This window comes from Oncorhynchus gorbuscha, linkage group LG11 (assembly GCF_021184085.1).
Source record: "Oncorhynchus gorbuscha isolate QuinsamMale2020 ecotype Even-year linkage group LG11, OgorEven_v1.0, whole genome shotgun sequence".
Classification (NCBI taxonomy): Eukaryota; Metazoa; Chordata; class Actinopteri; order Salmoniformes; family Salmonidae; genus Oncorhynchus; species Oncorhynchus gorbuscha.
The window spans coordinates 72,217,766-72,237,528 of record NC_060183.1 but is presented as its reverse complement, the minus strand read 5'-3'; the positions used below and the strand labels follow the sequence as shown (position 1 = coordinate 72,237,528).

Below are 19,763 nucleotides of genomic sequence, written 5' to 3'. Positions count from 1 at the left end.
AGAAATTCCTTTGTTCTCTATGAAAATTCACTCTGTCTCTATACTGTGGCCATGAGGAGATCATCTCCAGGAATTTACAACCTCTCTCTGACCACAGCAGCCTGGGTGTAGGAGATAGGGGGATGGGGCTTGCTGTACCCAAAGAGGGCAATGTCATGACAGTCTATCACAGTGCCATCCGTTTTGTCACCAAAGCCCCATATACTACCCATCACTGCGACCTGTATGCTCTCGTTGGATGGCCCTCGCTTTATATTCGTTGCCAAACCCACTGGCTCCAGGTCATCTATAAGTCTTTGCTAGGTAAAGCCCCGCCTTATCTCAGCTCACTGGTCACCATTGCAGCACCCACCCGTAGCACACTCTCCATCAGGTATATTTCACTGGTCACCCCCAGAGCCAATTTCTACTTTGGCCGCCTTTCCTTCCAGTTCTCTGCTGCCAATGACTGGAACGAATTGTAAAAATCACTGAAGCTGGAGACTCATATCTCCCTCACTAACTTTAAGCACCAGCTGTCAGAGCAGCTCACAGATCACCACACCTGTACATGGCCCATCCAACTACCTCATCCCCATACGGTTATTTATTTTTGCTCCTTTGCACCCCCGTATCTCTACTTGCACAGTCATCTTCTGCACATCTATCACTCCAGTGCTTAATTGCTAAATTGTCATTATTTAGCCACTATGTCCTATTTATTGCCTTTCCTCCCTTATCTTACCTCATTTGCACACACAGTATATAGACTTTTTTTCTATTGTTTTATTGACTGTATGTTTGTTTATTCCATGTGTAACTGTGTTTTTGTTGTTTGTGTTGCACTGCTTTGCTTTTTCTTGACCAGGTCGCAGTTGTAAATGAGAACTTGTTCTCAACTAGCCTACCTGGTTAAATAAAGATGAAATAAAAAATAAATAAAATAGGTTTGATATTGTCATTGACAAACCGAAGAACAGTAAGCCTAGCAATATATGTAGCTAGCAGGTTTAATAATAAAATGATAAAATTTGAAGATAATTGACTTCAATTGTATTTATTTATGGCAAGGTGATCTGGTCTGCTTGGCTAGCCAGGAGAACCTTTGTGGTCAGTGTTGCCAACTAATTTTCAGGGGAGGTTGCTAGAGGCGGGTCGATTTGTTGCGAAATGACATGATATCATTGCGTAATAACGTAAAACTGCGTCATTACTTAGCGTCATTATGTAGAATACACAATAACGTTACTCAAATTGACTGGCCATCTCGGTGAAAAAAATGATTTGACATTTGTTAGTTTAGATTTGTTTGTCAATCACATTTTTATTTGTAAAAGTAATAAATGCAACACATTTTATATGATCAGATATTTTTATTTTTAAACACGAAACTTAATTATTGAACGATTACATTTTACTTTTCTTTTTATCTAGTAAACCTACACATAAATAAAATATAATATATGCCATTTAGCAGATGCTTTTATCCAAAGCGACTTACAGTCATGTGTGCATACATTCTACGTATGGGTGGTCCCGGGGATTGAACCAACTACCCTGGCGTTACAAGCGCCATGCTCTACCAACTGAGCTACAGAAGGATACATTCTGAACAATTATAGTTTTAAACAGTGTATTTATTGGTAGTTAGTTATCATGCCTGGCTGCAAAAGTGCATTGTGAGTGACGTCAGCAGCAGACGCTCAGCTCGTGCACAGGCAGCTGCAGTCAGCCAACAATGATTTGCAATTTGCAGAAATTGCTGCTGGCTGTGCACGAGCTGAGCGCCTGCTGTTGAGGTCACAACGCACTTTTGCAGCTGGGCACGTGTATTGTGACCGAGTGTGTGACAAGAGAAAATCTTGTTTGTGTCATTTAGAGGGAAAATGCGTGCATTTTAGCGTTTAAGTCACTTTTCAAAAGTTACAAATACATTTTTAAAAGTAGTTACATTTGTTGCTAGGTGCCGTTATAAAAAAAAGTTGCAAAGGTAGTCTGAAAAGTTGCTAAATTGGCATCACTGTTTGTGGTAGTCTAAACAGAATCCTTGCGACGTCCAAAAGACGTGACCGCATTGAATTTAAACGGTTTGAGTAGGGTTTAGGCGAGGGTATGCACCGAACATGTACCTATTTTGGGTTTAGGCGAGGGTGTGGACAGACCGTTGACCTATTTTCTTCATCATCCGGGTCACGCTCGCAGTTTGCGGATGTGATTCAAACGCGGAAACAACACGTTAGAAATGGTAAAAGATAATTGCCAGGGCTACTAGCCATTTTGCAATATAACCTGTATAGTGTTACTATTTTATAGCCACAAGATAATTTAAATGTCTACGGAATAGCTGATACAATTTCGTTAGGGAATCTACAGAGACTAAGTGAAAGCCAGAAGAGTTGCACGAACTCGCTAGCTAACTAGATACTAACATTACTTAACTAGCTGTAATCCCTCATGTCTGTATGGTAGTTACAGACAGCTATCGATCACACTATCGTCGTTTTCATGTGTCGTGCATGGTTCATTTTATCACCCAGACGGATTATGAAAGGAAACGTAACTACCTTGCCTGACTATCCAACCAGGCTGACCTATAATGCTGTTCTAATAACAGCTAGCCTATAGAACCCCACAGTCTCATAATACCCATAAAACCTAGCGGTCAAACAGGGAAATGGTTCCAATTTTCCACCATTCATTGTTTCCCATAGGGTACTTTAGAAACACTTAAAATAAGGGCTGTGTTTAATCTAGGCATCCCCTGGCGTGACGTTTAGATCACCTTGTCTGAGAGATTTACATGGTTGTCAATATATTCAGCTCTACTTTGATTAAAAAATGCTAATTAGCATCAAAATAGACATGCAATTTTACAAAAAGCTCCTGCATGACATCTTTAGCTGGCACCTTTGCTAACAGGTACATTTTAAAGAAATGTCATTACTTCATTACTACATTTAGCCAACATTAGATAGTTAATCCAGAGATTCTTACCTTTGACTCGATTCGGCAGTCTCCAGATCATCATGGCATTTGTGGTTCATTATGATAGCCACATTAGCAGCTATTTAGCGTTTCTTTTGTTAGGGGTAAATACTGGCGAATATATTTATAAAAGTCATTTTGTCCAAGAGAGATTTACACGGTTATCAAAACATCACGCCAGGGTAAGCCTACACAAAACGCAGCCCCTATATTAAGTATTTAGAAAATCCCCTATAGGACAGGTGAACGGCTGAAAAATGATTGGAACCATTTCCCTGTTTGACTGCACACTTTTATGGGTATTATGACTCATATGGTGGTACTTTATTATTATCTCAATAATAGCGGAATACAGTATTTTCTCAGTTTAACCTCACACTCATACATTTTGTCTTAATTTCTTGCAGGCATCAGGGACAGATCGAGCAGTTGGCATGGGCCTGGTTGGCTTCAGCCTCCTATTATTTACATACTACACAATCTGGGTCATCATACTGGTAGGTCACAGGAGGTTGGTAGTACCTTAATTGGGGAGCATGGGCTCGTGGTAACGGCTGGAGTGGAATGGTATCGAACATGTGTAACTGGGTTTTTTTTGTCGCACTGCTTTGCTTTATCTTGGCCAGGATGCAGTTGTAAATGAGAACTTAAATAAAGGTGAATTCTTTTTTACATGGGGGCTTGATGCCATTCCATTTGTGCCGTTCCAGACATGAGCTGTGCTCCCCTCAGCAGCCCCCTGTGTGGTAGTTATAGCCTAGCTACAGATTGTTATACCAGATACTGTGATTTAACTAAAGATTTTTTATGTCCATTACTGGGAGTTACAGGATAGGTACTGTTTGGTGTAGAACAGAGAATTTTCGACCAACCTAGGTGATACTGGCGTCATTCTCCTGTTTCCACAAATCAACGATTAAGACAGTATTGCTAAGGTTGGTCGAAAATTCTTTGTCCTACACCAAACAGTATCTATCCTGTAACTCCCAAGTAATGGATACCAAAAATATTTGGTTAAATCACATTATCTGGTATAACAATCTGTAGCTAGGTATAGCCTAGAACTGCTTGCTATTCTGGTCCAAAATTGGTTTGTGTTGTCTTGCCAACGGGTCCATCCATTTGAATTCAATCATCTTTTGACAGCACGCCTTTTGATTAGAAAAATATTTGCCCATTGTAGAAGTGCTCAGAAAGCTACGTTTTGGGCCTGAATGCCGAAACATTAAAGAAATAAAGATGCTGAAAGTTGACCCATTTTGCATACACCACCATACCATGAGACATACATGTCTTCATCACTGGAAAAGACAAACGGTTTAGCTTGATATCATTTATAAGCTTACAAACAAAGTTAGCAAACTATTTTATCATTTGAGATTTTTTTAATTTAAATTTAAAAGAACATGTTTTAACGTAAATGATCTAAAAACACCAACTAATTTGTTGTAGTTTAGGCCCTATTTTACGTCATCTAACTTTATTGTGTTGTGCCGGCCATCGGTTGAGACACAACATGCTCTTGAAAACAGGGTGGGTGTCATGTTTTAGCTGATATATTTACTAAAATGGGAATGAAATTTCAACTTTCAAATGGTACTAGAAATATTGTTGGAGGTCCACACATTCGAGAATGTTGACTTTGCATTGTAATTTGCAAGTTAAACTTGTTGCCAGAAATCCAATAGAAGATTATGTATTGTTTGTGTCTACTAACTCGTGGGATATTGTACCTTTTCCAGCCCTTCGTGGACAACGATCATGTGGTCCACCAGTATTTCCTTCCACGGGAGTACTCTATCATTCTACCTGGGATTGCAGCATTGATACTGCTGCTCTGTGTAGGTGAGTTCTTGAATGCTACATTAGATGGGTTCTAATCTAGTGTTTTGCTCCCTTGCCTGTTCCCTACTCTCAGCCTGTCCATCTAAAAGGACTGGACATACATAGGATATAAGGCATTCTGGTTGTTCACAAGGACCTCCCTGAGCTAGGTGCAGCTGAGGTGACCATCTGATGGTCTACAAATCACAGAACAGCCTAACTGGGCATGAACAGATCCATATGCAATACACCCAAATTGGTGAATATGTGGCACCTACAATGGTGGCCAAATATATTGGTAGCCTTGCACTTTTCTTAAATAATTCCCCATTTCTTCTAAAATAAGTTGAACTTGGAAGATAAAAAACATTGTCTCCAAATGTTGTTATTGGATTGTCACATGGCAGAACCATTTTTTGGGGGGGAACTTATAAGTTTACAATGTTTAATTAAGAAAATTTAAACAAATGGCATGGACACAATTTTTGGCACCCAGGAGCTAATATTTGGTTAAACATCCTTTTGCGAAGATAACAAAACAAAGTATTTTAGCCATCTATGAGCTTGCTATACCTTTCTACTGGGAATTTGGCCACCTTTTTTAGCTGCAAATGACTCCAATTCTTCAATGTTTTGAATGTTGCCTTCCACCAACTGCTGTTTTCAGATTTCCCCAAAGGTTTTTGATGGGATCCAGATCTGGATTCCTCGCTGGCCACTCCAGAACAATTTTGAATGCTTATTTGGTTATTGGTAAACATAGTGCTGATGTATTGCCAAATTTTGTTTCATTGGTCTACAGAACATTTCCCCAGGATTTAGATGGGATTTTACAAAGTTCAAATGGTCTTTCTTGTCTCTTTCAGCATTGGAGTCTTCCTATGTTTACCAATGACCAAATTAAGCATTCAAAGAAAAGACCATTCTCCCTACAATCAAACATGGGGGAGGTTCACTAATGCTTTGAATGCTTTGCTTTGATGCCTCTGGTACTAGGGGCCTTGAACGTGTGCAAGACATAATGAAAACAGCAGATTATCAAGGTGTTTTGGAGTGCATTGTTCAACCCAGTGTCTAAAAACTGGGTTTCTGTTGAAGGTCGTGGGTCTTCCAGCAGGACAACAACCCAAACACACATACATTTTTTTAAAGCCCCCAGGAATGGTTCAATAATAACTGTTCTGCCTTATTATTATTTGACCATGCTGGTCATTTATGAACATTTGAACATCTTGGTCATGTTCTGTTATAATATCTACCCGGACAGCCAGGAGAGGACTGGCCACCCCACAACCGGTTCCTCTCTGAAGGTTTCTTCCTAGGTTTTGGCCTTTCTAGGGAGTTTTTCCTAGCCACCGTGCTTTTACACCTGCATTGTTTGCTGTTTGGGGTTTTAGGCTGGGTTTCTGTACAGCACTTTGAGATATCAGCTGACGTACGAAGGGCTATATAAATAAATTTGATTTGATTTTTTGATTTGAATAATAAACACTGGACTGTTCTGGAGTGGGCAGCGACTGCTCCAGATCTGAATCCCATCCAAAACCATTTTTTTTATATAAGGGAAAGGGAGACACCTAGTCAGTTGTACAACTGAATGCCTTCAAATGAAATGTGTCTTCCACATTTAACCTAACCCCTCTGAATCAGAGAGATGCAGGGGGCTGCCTTAATCAACATCCATGTCTTCGGCACCCAGTGAACAGTGGGTTAATTGCCTTGCTCAGGGGCAGAATAACTGATTTTTACCTTGTCAGCTTGGGGTATATGCCATTTGTTTACATTTTCTTAATTAACATTCCCCTCCCAAAGAAATGTTGATTCTGCAATGTTGACAATAGAACAAAGGTGTGGAGACCAAACTTTATTTTTAAAATTCAACTTATTTTAGAAGAAATGGGGAATTAATTAAGAAAAGTGCAAGAGTGCCAATATATTTGGCCACCACTGTAGTTCAGTCTGGTCTTGATGAGAACAGTGACCTTATTCTTCTCGTTTTAAGAGTAACCACAGATATTCTCCTCTCCTCAGGTACCTTCATTGGCGTGGTCACCAGGAAGAACCGCAAGCCTAAGGTGGACTAAGAGGGATGGTGTCACAGAGACGCTGTCAGACGGGTCAGGATGTAGCGCTAGTAGTTATGCTAACAGTAGCTTCACTAGAACCTCCCTGGTCCAGCGTCTTGCCTTACATTCCGTTGGGAGAAATCAAAAATAAAGTCTGGTTTCTCTCTGATGAAAACATCTAATGACTGAAAGACATAAGACAAGACTTGAAGAGCTGCTGTACACCAACACCTATCCCTTCTCCTTATTCAGACCCACAACCTTGTGGTTGGCAATGCATGTCATCGGGCAAGTCAGAAGTATTTTTTTTTGGTTGCCAAAAGATTACGATCACTTCCCTGAAAATGTAAATTAGTTATTTACACACAAACTGCCATTTATGGCCTGCCTGTCACCTACACATAGGGAAGGAATTAGATCAGTACTGGAATTCTTTGTGTTTTGGTTGTTATCAGTAAAAACATTAATAGCAGGCTCAACTTGCCCGACTGCCATAAATGCCATAAATTGTTTGTCTTTTGTGTAAACAATGGGAATGAACCAGAAAGATCAGCTTTAGGCTACTGGAATTATTTTCAGTTTGATTTCTATGTGTATTTATTTTTCATTACATGCCCATTGGGGCAAACTCAGAGCAGGCCAAACTTGTGCAACTGCTCACTTCACTTGACCCAGGCAATAGGGCAACCCTTAATGTCAATCCCTGCATGGCTGCAGATGCTATATTTATCCTTAAGGAGCATTGTCACTTTGCCAGGAATACAAAATTCAAAAGGCACTCGCACATCTGAGCAATCCTATTTGCAGGTGCATGGCAACAATTGAACAAGATGAAGGAAAAAGGAAACTGCACACTGCTCTTGATAGTATCACTGATCTTTAATAAGCTTACGTGTGAGGCCTTTGTCAGAGCTTTTGTGAATTTTTTTTGAAATTTGAACTCTTGTGTAGACCTAGCCCCACCCACATCTGTTCCACACATCGAAGGGGGTTGGAGGCAAAGGAAAAAAAGGGATGAAATCGATGTGTCAGTATTCACTTTCACTGTATGTGGTCAGCCCTAGATAAAAACCTGGCTTCATTATGTGGAGAAGAATTAGATTAGCTGATTTTGTGGAGTACTATATCAGATTCAATCAAAGTTTCACTGGCGTCCCATTTCACCACATTTTGGATGTCTTTTCAGGCACTGTTTTAAGACTTAAAGATTTATTTTGAGTTCTTAGTTGCTAAGAATGACCAATGCCAATTGTTTAGTTAGTAACTGTAGTCTTCACGGACTGAACGGGCCCAATTGATATCCAAGCATATTTATTATGTCCACACAAGCACTTGGTATTTTAAATAATCATTGTGGCAAATTAGGAAATCTGTCATTCTTTTAAATACCATTAAGTGCTTGGCTAGTTCAAGTACAAGATAACTTAGCATCTGATATGATGGACGATTTTCTAAAGTCTGTTGAGCAAAACAAGGTCTAAACATGTGGATGGTGTATAGGGTTAAAGGTCCTCTGTATTCACAAAATAAAATGTTTATATTGATAATTCTCGCACAATTCATTCAGGATTTCAATGTTTAAAATGTGGTCTATTATTGAGAATTGATTCAAATAATCATGTTTTATTGTGTAGACTATACATCTAAGATTTAGGTCATATTATTGATCACATCAAACTATTCCTCGTAAAATATGTCATATATGGCGTTTTTTATCATCTGTGTGCCCGCGTTATTTTCAGGTCACAGACATGAGCTAATGCTTTGTGAAAGGAGATTTCTGGTGCAGCTTGTTGGGGGTTCCGCGCAGTGTTATTATCGCCACATCCCCGCTTGCGCGCATTCATTGAAAGAACGGATTGCTATGTCAATCGTGGATAGGAGGAATGCGCTGATCTCGGGAACTGTAGAGCAGACACGGGAGGACCTGAATTAGTGGCATCGATGAGCCAAACTGAGGCAAGAATCTTCATATTTTGGAATATCTATTACTAATGTTAACGCAAATATTATTTTAATATTGCATGTTTTGTTAGGAAATGCTTTTGACTATATGGACGTAGCCTACTGTAGTTTTTTAACTCGTGCTAAATTTACCGGTAGGTATCCCATGCGCGCAATGACAGGCAGCGGATAGACGACAGAAGGATGTATCCGAATTGTGTGTGAAAAGTTTAATTTAGGCAGGAAAGAATAACACCATATTCAAACCATCCGGCCAACATTATCAGAAATGGTTGGCTGTATCACCGTTATGCGCATGCAATAACCCTTTTTAGCCTATTGTTTTATTGTATGGCTAGTCCTATAATATCCCATATATTATTGTATACCCTACACATGTATAGAGTTACTATATGGCAAAAGGTGTAGGCCTACTTTATTATGCTGGTATACTGCTGTGGGTGTGGTGTCAACTCTGTTCCACTGGTCAGTGGGTCAATATAGAGCAGTGCAGATACTCAAATTGGATAGAGTCCCCTTTCAAAGATTCTGCATGTTGATAAAAACAACATATTTTCTACCCTATATTTTATCAATGGTTTATCCTTGATACATCATGATTTAACATAATAAAACGACTAATTAAATGGTTATTTTGCTAATAGATGCTTGAAGCTGGGTACTCTCCAAAACAAGGACCTCATTAGTTACAGCCACTGTGCTTGAACACATAAAGTGCCCCTAGGGCTTGCAGGGGCGCATTGAGAGCAACAGCTTCATCTAGGCCCTAGGGACTTGAACAGACTTGTTCCTCTCCTGCGTGTTGTCAAGGAGACAGCTGGTTGATCCATGATCACTGATGGTTCATATTTACATACCACATGTGGGGGAAGGAGGGATACACTAGCAGGGCTGGAATGGCCATCTGTCATTTTGGGAAATGCCAGATGGGCTGGTTCATTTTTAGCCCAGTGGGCCTGTCTAACTCAATTTTTTTGTGCAAAATCATCTATTTTTGGCTAATAATGTGGGCCTCCGAGAAAATATGGCCTGGTGTAGGGGCCTTGAGGAAAAATCGGGCCAGTGTGGGAACCTCAAGGAAAAGAAGGGGCAGGTGTGTTAGACATGTCAGGGCTGATTTCCGGTCCCAGTCTGCCCCTGTACACTAGCCTATATTGACCGTCCTTAGTGATTTCTGGTCTCAGTCTGCCCCTGTACACTAGCGTACAGTATTTTCACAGTCCTTAGTGATTTCTGGTTCCAGTCCGCCCCTTTACACTAGCCTATACTCCTTAATTATTTGGCTAATATTTTAATTTTTTACCTTTATTTAACCAGGCAAGTCAGTTAAGAACATATTCTTATTTTCAATGACAGCCTGGGAACAGTGGGTTAACTGCCTGTTCAGGGGCAGAACGACAGATTTGTACCTTGTCAGCTCGGGGGTTTGAACTCGCAACCTTCCGGTTACTAGTCCAACGCTCTAACCACTAGGCTACGCTGCCGCCCCATTAATAATGGTGGCCTCAAGGAAAAAATGGCCTGGTGTAGGGGCCTCGAGGAAGAAAATGGACCGGTGTAGGGGCCTTGAGGAAAAAAATGGGCCAGTGTGGGAGCCTCAAGGAAAAGAAGGGGCAGGTGTGCTAGAAATGTCAGGGCTGATTGCTGGTCCCAGTCCGCCCCTCTACACTAGCCTATATTCACAGTCCTTAGTTACCCTCTACTCGCTTGTTCCTAACAGGAAAGGCTTCTGTGGTCAAATTTATGTGGCCTGTTCGATTTCACTGTCAGTTAATATCAGGCCAATAAAAGCTCTCCATTCTCTGAGGCCTATAGAGCCATTGCACTTTTGTTGCGGTGGTCACTTTCTGCATGCCACAGGCAAGCCCAGGTCTCTCTACGACACGACTTATTTTCAACCTCTGGTTTGCCCAGAAATGAGTTACCTCACGTCAATCGGTAGGAAGACCAACTTGCGTGGTCCAACTGGTCTTACCTGCGTAGTTGTCTTTTTTTGTAAATGGCATTACATTTTAATGGAGACAAACATCCCTTTTAGTGATGTGGCATTTTGTAGAGATGGTTGCAAGTGCTGGTGCTTGAGCACTCATTCTGGTGTGTGTGTGGCATCCCCACCCCAGATGGAGATGTCTGGGGTTCCAGCGGGGGTGACACGGAGGACTGGGACAGTGAAGAGGACGATGTGGGGGGGCCTGAGGCAGCAGTGGAAGCTACTGGGCCTGTTTGAGATTGACCAGCAGCACGAGTTCTACAGCCTCACCTCTATGATGAAGGAAGGTCTCTCTGCAGCCGTGCAGACCACCATCGACAACCCACCACCGGTGAGCACCAACCACGGGTCACATTAGGTGTGGTGCAAGTATTCTAAGTAAATTTTACTAAGCATGTTTGCACCACGTTAAACATCTGACCTGTTTATTTCAGTGGAGGATAGAACACTTAAAACAAAGCTAGAACACGAGACTGTCTTCACTTACACCTTGTTTTTAACCCTTTGTGTTTAATGCCCTGTGTACAGGTATTTTACAAACGTCACACCCAGTGCAAACACATGGTAGATTAAGATGTTTTACAAGGCTCACAAGGGATAGACAGTTTGATCTGGGCATTGTGTTGTCAGCGTGCATAACCATGTACAGTGGTCTGAAACTAGTCAAAAACAAGTTTTAAATGGTCCAAACAAACAACAATATACATACACCCGTCATATGCCATTGTCAACATTTTCATGTTTGGTTATTTACTGGATACATTTTGATTTCCTGGTAGCGGGTAACTGTTGACTCACTCCACCTCCATCAAGTTCGCCCAGAGGACCATGAGAAGGTCAACAGGGGTGGGGATGTAACATGAACAAAAGGAGCTCATCAGATAGAGCCATGCTCCATCCACCTGTATTACTAATGGCTTATGGCCCCATACAGAAGAACCCTGGGTCATGTTCATTAGGCAGCAAACGGAAGAAAATGGACTAGAACAAGGAGTGATTACCTGCACTTTTCCAATAAGAAAGGCTCAAATTGTTATGGTTCTCATAGTTTGTTAGCCGCTTGTTAGCTTACTACTAGCTACAATGGCACCTTCTCTGCAACAATTGTTTTGTTTAAGACGTATGCCCAATTTTGACTTTACATCATTGAGGCGTCTTTCGATTACAAACTGAAAACCTGCTCCCTACTATTTGCTCTGATGACTTGCCCGTGCGGATCTGAGAAGGCGTTGAGGCGTTACCATATTGCTTTCACCCATCCGGTGCCCTCAGATCGACCAAAAGTCATCAGCACCAAGGTCAGATGGAAAGTTGCTAAGTATCCGGTTTGGAACAGAGTATTTGGCTGAGCTAGGGGAGGTGGCTATTAGTAGCTTGTGCATTTGCTTTGTTTCACTGACAAACACTGTTGTTGTCCCTACAATAGAGAAGGGGGACAAAACAGGATTATATTAGCAACCTGATCTCAGAGCATTTTGTATTATTCTGTAAGTAAAACCGAGACACCCCATTTAGTATGATATGTTACGAATTCAATTCGTATTATATGTTACGAATATGCAAAACATACAATATGTCATGAATTCTAGATAGGTGGCTAACGTTAACTGGGCTAAGAATTAGGGTTAAATAAAAATGTAGGAGTTAGGTTAAAGGGTTAAGGTCAGGGGAAGGGTTAGCTAACATGCAAAGTAGCTAAAAAGTAGTAAGTAGTTGAAAAGTTGCTAATTAGTTGAAATGCTAAAGTTGTCTGTGATGAGATTAGAATTCTCAACCTTTGGCTTAAGTAATCATCTGTTTAATGTAACCATACCAAACATAACGTAATATATCATAACATATAATATTATGGCCACCCAAGGGGCGCAGGTGTCTAAGGCAATGCATCGCAGTGCTAGAGGCGTCACTACAGACACGGGCTCGATCCCGGGCTGTATCACAACCGGCCGTGATTTGGGAGTCCCATATGGCGGTGCACAATTGGCCCAGCGTTGTCCGGGCTAGGGGACGGTTTGGCCGGAGTAGCTTTACAAGTAGGCCGTCATTGCAAATAAGAATTTGTTCTTAACTGATTTGTCTAGTTAAATAAAGGTTAAAAAACATGGACTGTCTTGGATTTACGAACAGAATAATACGAAATGCTCTGAGACCAAGCTGATAGTAGAGCCAAGTGGGACTTGGATTTGGGTGTATTCATGAGAACTTATTTGCAGAAACCATTTTACATTGGCGTTTGGTTGCTGTGCCAGATCCTATGGTGCTGAATACGATTTTTATATATTTTAATTTTTTCACACACACACACACACACACACACACACACACACACACACACACACACACACACACACACACACACACACACACACACACACACACACACACACACACACACACACACACACACACACACACACACACACACACACACACACACACACACACACATTCAAATGGAGCCTGCTGACTCAGCAGTGTGATACATGAATGTCCAGTCTGTTGCCTCTTACTCATCGTATTATCTTACACACACACACACCCTGTTGACCCACCTCTGGTAGTGTGTTAACTCATTGTGTCGCAATGTTTAGATTTCATGAAAAGTTGAGAGTAGTTCAACAGGAAAGGTATCTGTACATTTTTGTTGTTGGACTGTCATTGCTGTTAATTGTCTTTTTTTCATATTTAAAAATGTAGCTGTGTAGAACATTCACAGAATGTTAGTCGTGAATACAACATTTAAAATAGCGAAAACATAAAACGAATGCCTTCTTTTTAGAATGCAAAATGTTAGATGTATCTGACCCACAGTGATTGTAGAAATGTTTATAGCTTTGCATAATTGGTATATGTTACAGGTAACCATTATTCCATTTTTTTTAACATAGGATGAATTGTCAGAAGATGATTACAGATTGGAAGTCACTCAAATACATAAGGTATGCTGATTTCCAAAAATCTCTCTATCTCTTACTGATACAGAGGAGTTTGTCTGTGCAAACAGCAGGTATCTAAATAGAGCCAAGATATCGTGTGGAGTTCCTCAAGGATCTATTCTTGGGCTGGTTGTTTGACCTACATCCATGACCTTGCTGCAGTATCTATCACCTTATTTCCATTACTGTTTGCTGATGATACCAATCAGATTTGAACTCAAAATAACTCTCTCTCTCTGTCTCTGTGTGTAGGACTTTAAAATGGAGACATTTGCAGGGCCAGTGTTTGCCAGCTTGCGTCGCTCCCTGGGAATGACAGAAAAGGAGTATCAGCATTCTCTCTCCTTCGATGGCTCATACCTGCAGTTCATCAGCAACTCCAAAAGCAAGGCTGACTTCTTTCTGACGTGCGTAAGCATATTCTACTCCTCTCTTCATCTCTCCCTTTCCTGCTAGAGTATATCTCTCTCACCACACATAGACATACAGCAATAGTGAAAATATAGAAGAGTTCCTTTGTTAGTCCTATTTTGGTATTTTATTATGGATCCCCATTAGCTGTTGCAAAAGCAGCATCTACTCTTCCTGGGGTCCACACAAAACATGAAACATACAGAATGACATAATACAGTACATCAATAGACAAGAACAGCTCAAGGACCGAACTATATACATTTTTTTTAAAGGCACACGTAGCCTACATATCGATGCATAAACACAAACTATCTAGGTCAAATAGAGGAGAGATTTTGTGCCGCAAGACCCCTGCTGGCATGTCTGGTGCGATACGTGTGTGGGTCAGAGCTGTGTATAAGTTGACTATGCAAACAATTTGGGATTTAACACAATGTTTCTTATAAAAAGAAGAAGTGATGCAGTCAGTCTCTCCTCACCTCTTAGCCAAGAGAGACTGGCATGCATAGTATTTATATCAGCCCTCTTGTTACAACTTCTAACAATGGTGAGTGGAGGAGTCAAGCGCAGAGAGCAGGTAATTCAGTACGTGGATATTTTATTCCATAGACTGTGGAGCCACGACATGCAAAACACCAGGGTGCCTGAAACAACCCGTCCCAAAATACAACGGACTAAAACTGTCCGGAAAAATACTGATAACACTCATACACTAGATAACAGAGAACAAGCCCACACAAATACCCAGCGGGCCTAGTGCCCTTAAATAGCCTACAAACAAACACTAACTCAAAACAGGTGTACCCAATTAAACCCAATAAACAGAAACAAACGGAAAGGGAATCGATGGCAGCTAATAGGCCGGCGACGACGACCGCCGAGCGCCGCCCGAACAGGAAGAGGCACCATCTTCGGCGAGATTCGTGACACCTCTGATTACAATTAAGAGCAAAATGTGCCGCTCTGTTCTGGGCCTGATCTCTGCATCTGTCTTTCTCTTCCAGGAACGATAAGTGTTTTTTCTTGAAGACCCAGAATAAGAGAGAGGTGAAATTCCTCCTGTCCAATCTGAGAATCTACATGGAGCACCTAGAGAAGTATCCCCATTCACTGCTGGTCAAGTTCTTAGGTAAGACTAACAGGATGGACTCTCATGGAAAATCTTTGTATCTGATTTTAGTTCTCTTAGCCACCATAAATTTGCATTTGACTGACTTTCGGTTTGTTTTCAAGGTGTCCACAGGATAAACATTTCCCATAGGAGGAAGGTACAGACTGACTATAGATTGTTATTCATAGGCATAGTGTGTGTAATTATCTGCAACTTTGATCATGCCTTGTCTTACCCTTTTCACAGAAGTACTTTATTGTAATGCAGAGTGTTTTTTATCCTGACGATCGAATAAATGCCAGGTAAGCCTGTTTCAGAGTTAAACTAAAAAGTCTGGAGTAGGGACTATATTACAGGCTCTGGTAGCAATACTGCTATACTGACTTTGTTCTCTGTTGTCTTTTTTGTTGCAGGTATGACATCAAGGGTTGTGAGGTGAGCCGGTGGACAGACCCCGCCCCTGAGGGTAGCCAGGTTATTGTTGTCCTCAAGGACTTGAACTTCAAGGGCCAGTATATCACTCTGGGTAAGAGGAACGAATCCTGTCATAGTATGTTACAGCAAGCGTTATGTCACATGTGTACCAGATGACAGACTACAATGAAAAAAATACTTTACAGGTATATTGTAGTAATTGAGATAGGCCAGTGTGGTCATGCTTATAGCAGAGTAACATCCATTTTAATAACCCATATTGTTACACTGTAACAGGTAGTAAGTGGTACATGCCGTTATTTCATATATATGTTTGTGCTGATAGACCAGCAGCGGCCGTGGCTGCTCCGGCAGGTGGAGATTGACACGTCGTTCTTGCAGAGACTCAACGTGCTGGACTACAGCATCCTGCTGGGCCATCAGCCCCTGCACCAGGACGAACGCCACCAGGGCCTCTCTTTTGCCACCCTTATCATGCGCACAAAAAAGTGGGTGGAAATTGTATTTAAAAAAATATATTTCTTGATGTTTACCCCCTCTCCTCTTTAACCTTTTCAGATGGTTGTTGGTTTCTATTGAGTCTGGTTACCCCTTCTCCTCTTTAACCCTTTCAGATGGTTGTTGGTTTCTATTAACTCTGGTTACCCCTTCTCCTCTTTAAGCTTTTCAGATGGTTGTTGGTTTCTATTGAGTCTGGTTACCCCTTCTCCTCTTTAACCCTTTCAGATGGTTGTTGGTTTCTATTAACTCTGGTTACCCCTTCTCTGGTTACCCTTTTCAGATGGTTGTTGGTTTCTATTAACTCTGGTTACCCCTTCTCCTCTTTAAGCTTTTCAGATGGTTGTTGGTTTCTATTGAGTCTGGTTACCCCTTCTCCGCTTTAACCCTTTCAGATGGTTGTTGGTTTCTATTAACTCTGGTTACCCCTTCTCCGCTTTAACCCTTTTCAGATGGTTGTTGGTTTCTATTAACTCTGGTTACCCTTTTCAGATGGTTGTTGGTTTCTATTAACTCTGGTTACCCCTTCTCCGCTTTAACCTTTTCAGATGGTTGTTGGTTTCTATTAACTCTGGTCACCCCTTCTCCTCTTTAACCTCTCAGGTCAGTGATTACTGGCTCAAGCCCCACCCATGCGGACATGCCCACTGTTCCAGGGGTGGTCCCAGAGGAAGACTCCAACCTGTCGGTGTCAGAGATGGATGGCGGGACAGGAAGTGGCAGCGTTGCCGAATCACGGGGAGGAAGTGACCCGGGCAGTGCCCTTTCCGGGAGAACCTGTACTGAGCAGCCGACCGGGTCGGTCACAGATTCGATGGTGCTCAGAGACTTCCAAGCCCAGAACCGCCGACTGCTGCCCAACTTCAAGAACCCGCTACATGTCATTGACGGACCGGAGCATCGCTACTTTGTGGGCATCATTGACATCTTCACTGTCTACAGCTTCAAGAAGAGGCTGGAGCATTGGTGGAAGAGACTGCGGCACCCAGGGCAGGCCTTCTCCACCGTCAGCCCCACCTCTTACTGCCTTAGGCTCTGCCAGTGGGTACAGGACCACACCAAGTAGACTCAGAAAAAGGGGAGGATGAGGATGGTTAGTCCCAGTAGCAGACTGTCTGCCCAAGAACAAACGTTTGCATGCACACAAGTTGGACACTGACCAGAGACATGAAGCTATGCTTTTAAAGCACTATAATTTCAGATTGTTCAAGGAGCAGTTACTTTCATGTTTCCACATCTCCAGACCAAAGCTAAAACAAATATAAACCATTATATACAAATATAATATTCACCATTGCAAATTCATGGGTTTCCTTTTCATATTCTTTGTTAAGTAAACAAAGAAAAAGGTGCGACATTTATAATCAAGTGCTATGAATTAATTAGCTGATTCTCCAAAGTATAATCGTTTTTTAATTGTTGAAGTTCAATTAGCAAGTGAATGCTGAAAATCAAAATAATTGTACAAATTTGCCACCTGATATGGATTTATTTTTATTTTTACAATTGTACTTTGAAGTGTTTAAACCTGTGCAATTTTGTTGTATTTTTAAAAGCTGTGTTTTCACTGTTCAACTGACCAAGTGAATATACTCTCCCGATATGATTGTGCAGTGTGTATGTATATATATATATATCTTTTTAAAAACATTTTATTTTAAATGTTGTATTCTTTGTGCGGTCATGGCAAGGTCAGTATAAAGGGTTAACGTTTAAAAGTGATGACAAATGTAGTCATAAAGGTTCTGTTCCCCTGCTCAGACATTGCTGACACATGTCAGATCTTACAATGCCTGGATAAGTATTTTACATATCAGCTAACCACATCATATGTCATAGCAATCTGGTGCCCGACTGCACAGTCGATGACGTGGCACGCAACCATTGGTTGATGCATGCAATGTCTGAACAGGGAAACACAACCTTTATAAGACTGCCTGGTTCTTATGGTGACCAACACATTTTTTTAAAGGGAAAGTTCACTTCTGGAAATTGTATCTTATTTTTGACTTACCTAGGGAAGAACCTGGACACCCTAGGTAACACCGTAGGGAAGTTGAAAATACACAAATTGAACTATCAGAAGGGATATTACTCACACTGCCCAGTTTTTATGGTGAAATGTAGGCTAAAGACTTAGTCTTGCTGTTAGAAAATATAACACAAATGTGCTTTAAACCTCTTGAGGTGCTCCATTCTGTACCTCACCCTCGACACCCTGTGTCAGTCAGGGAAATATGAGGATTGTTTTTCACAACTCTGTCTGGGTCTGACTGTTGTTTGAAAGTAAGGCACTGTATTTACAGGGTTTAAGTTGTCTAGAAACAGAAATCTATTCTATCCATGAATAGAATTGACTTTACATCCTATTTGAATGTAAGATGTAGCATAAAAAACATCCACACAAAGTTGGGGAAATAAAATACCCTGATTTGAGGACTAAGTTATGTGGTCATTTTTACAACATATTCACTAATGTAAGCTACTTCGTAATGGTGTGGATGGCTAACTCTAATCCACCATCTATACTCTCTCCTGGCTCAACTTGTTGACCCCTGGTAAAGTCATGTTTGTGCCTTCTGTCTATAATAGCCGTGTGCTGAAACCTTTGCTCAATGCATAAATAACTTTGAGTTAAGGTGTGTGTGAACTTTGCTTATTTGCTTACGGGCTTGTATCTAACTCTCTGAAGGTACCCTCTCTCTAAAGGTAGTTCAGTGGTTCCCAACCTTTTTTGCTTACTGTACCACCAACTGAATTTTGCTCTGCCCAGAGTACACCTAAAGTACCCCCTCAAGTCCCTAGTTGGGAACCACTGCTCTTTTTATTTTTATTTTTATTTTTTCACCTTTATTTAACAAGTTAGGCTAGTTGAGAACAAGTTCTCATTTACAACTGCACCTGGCCAAGATAAAGCAAGCAGTGCAACAAAACAACAACACAGAGTTACACATGGAATAACAAGCATACAGTCAATAATACAATAGAAAAAGTCTATATACAGTGCCTTGCGAAAGTATTCGGCCCCCTTGAACTTTGCGACCTTTTGCCACATTTCAGGCTTCAAACATAAAGATATAAAACTGTATTAGAAAATATAACACAAATGTGCTTTAAATAACACCTCAAACAGGGAAATATGAGGATTGTTTTCACAACTCTGTCTGGGTTTTTGTGAAGTATCAACAAGAAGTGGGACACAATCATGAAGTGGAACGACATTTATTGGATATTTCAAACTTTTTTAACAAAGCAAAAACTGAAAAATTGGGCGTGCAAAATTATTCAGCTCCCTTAAGTTAATACTTTGTAGCGCCACCTTTTGCTGCGATTACAGCTGTAAGTCGCTTGGGGTATGTCTCTATCAGTTTTGCACATCGAGAGACTGAATTTTTTCCCATTCCTCCTTGCAAAACAGCTCGAGCTCAGTGAGGTTGGATGGAGAGCATTTGTGAACAGCAGTTTTCAGTTCTTTCCACAGATTCTCGATTGGATTCAGGTCTGGACTTTGACTTGGCCATTCTAACACCTGGATATGTTTATTTTTGAACCATTCCATT

At 41.1% G+C, this 19,763-nt stretch overlaps 2 protein-coding genes across 4 annotated transcripts; both read left to right on the top strand.

The window, feature by feature from the left end:
- The first annotated feature begins 1,915 nt into the window (after positions 1 to 1,915).
- dpm2 (dolichyl-phosphate mannosyltransferase subunit 2, regulatory) lies at positions 1,916 to 8,395 on the top strand. 3 transcript variants are annotated; one of them, XM_046368308.1, is made up of 4 exons: positions 1,916 to 2,224; positions 3,372 to 3,461; positions 4,707 to 4,809; positions 6,820 to 8,395. In XM_046368308.1, exons 1-4 carry the CDS (start codon positions 2,222 to 2,224, stop codon positions 6,870 to 6,872), a joined length of 249 nt encoding a protein of 82 aa, XP_046224264.1. In that variant the 5' UTR covers positions 1,916 to 2,221; the 3' UTR covers positions 6,873 to 8,395. The 3 variants fall into 3 exon arrangements, with proteins under 3 accessions (XP_046224264.1, XP_046224262.1, XP_046224263.1); XM_046368306.1 differs by lacking the exon at positions 1,916 to 2,224 and adding an exon at positions 2,231 to 2,535; XM_046368307.1 differs by lacking the exon at positions 1,916 to 2,224 and adding an exon at positions 2,963 to 3,263.
- A 307-nt stretch (positions 8,396 to 8,702) lies between these two features.
- pip5kl1 (phosphatidylinositol-4-phosphate 5-kinase-like 1) lies at positions 8,703 to 18,810 on the top strand. Its single transcript, XM_046368305.1, has 10 exons — positions 8,703 to 8,813; positions 10,940 to 11,140; positions 13,698 to 13,748; positions 13,998 to 14,152; positions 15,164 to 15,288; positions 15,393 to 15,427; positions 15,517 to 15,572; positions 15,684 to 15,796; positions 16,031 to 16,193; positions 16,807 to 18,810. The coding sequence occupies exons 1-10, from the start codon at positions 8,799 to 8,801 to the stop codon at positions 17,267 to 17,269; spliced, it is 1,377 nt and encodes a 458-aa protein (XP_046224261.1). The 5' UTR covers positions 8,703 to 8,798; the 3' UTR covers positions 17,270 to 18,810.
- Positions 18,811 to 19,763: the final 953 nt, after the last annotated feature.

Bases quoted from the DNA above. Each gene is read 5' to 3' on its own strand.
- dpm2 (XM_046368306.1), top strand. From the start codon at position 2,485: ATGTGTCGTGCATGGTTCATTTTATCACCCAGACGGATTATGAAAGGA. The intron at 2,536-3,371 runs GTAACTACCTTG...AATTTCTTGCAG, and splicing joins GACGGATTATGAAAGGAAAC to GCATCAGGGACAGATCGAGC. The intron at 3,462-4,706 runs GTAGGTCACAGG...TACCTTTTCCAG, and splicing joins CAATCTGGGTCATCATACTG to CCCTTCGTGGACAACGATCA.
- pip5kl1 (XM_046368305.1), top strand. The intron at 13,749-13,997 runs GTATGCTGATTT...CTCTGTGTGTAG, and splicing joins AAGTCACTCAAATACATAAG to GACTTTAAAATGGAGACATT. The intron at 15,289-15,392 runs GTAAGACTAACA...TTTGTTTTCAAG, and splicing joins ACTGCTGGTCAAGTTCTTAG to GTGTCCACAGGATAAACATT.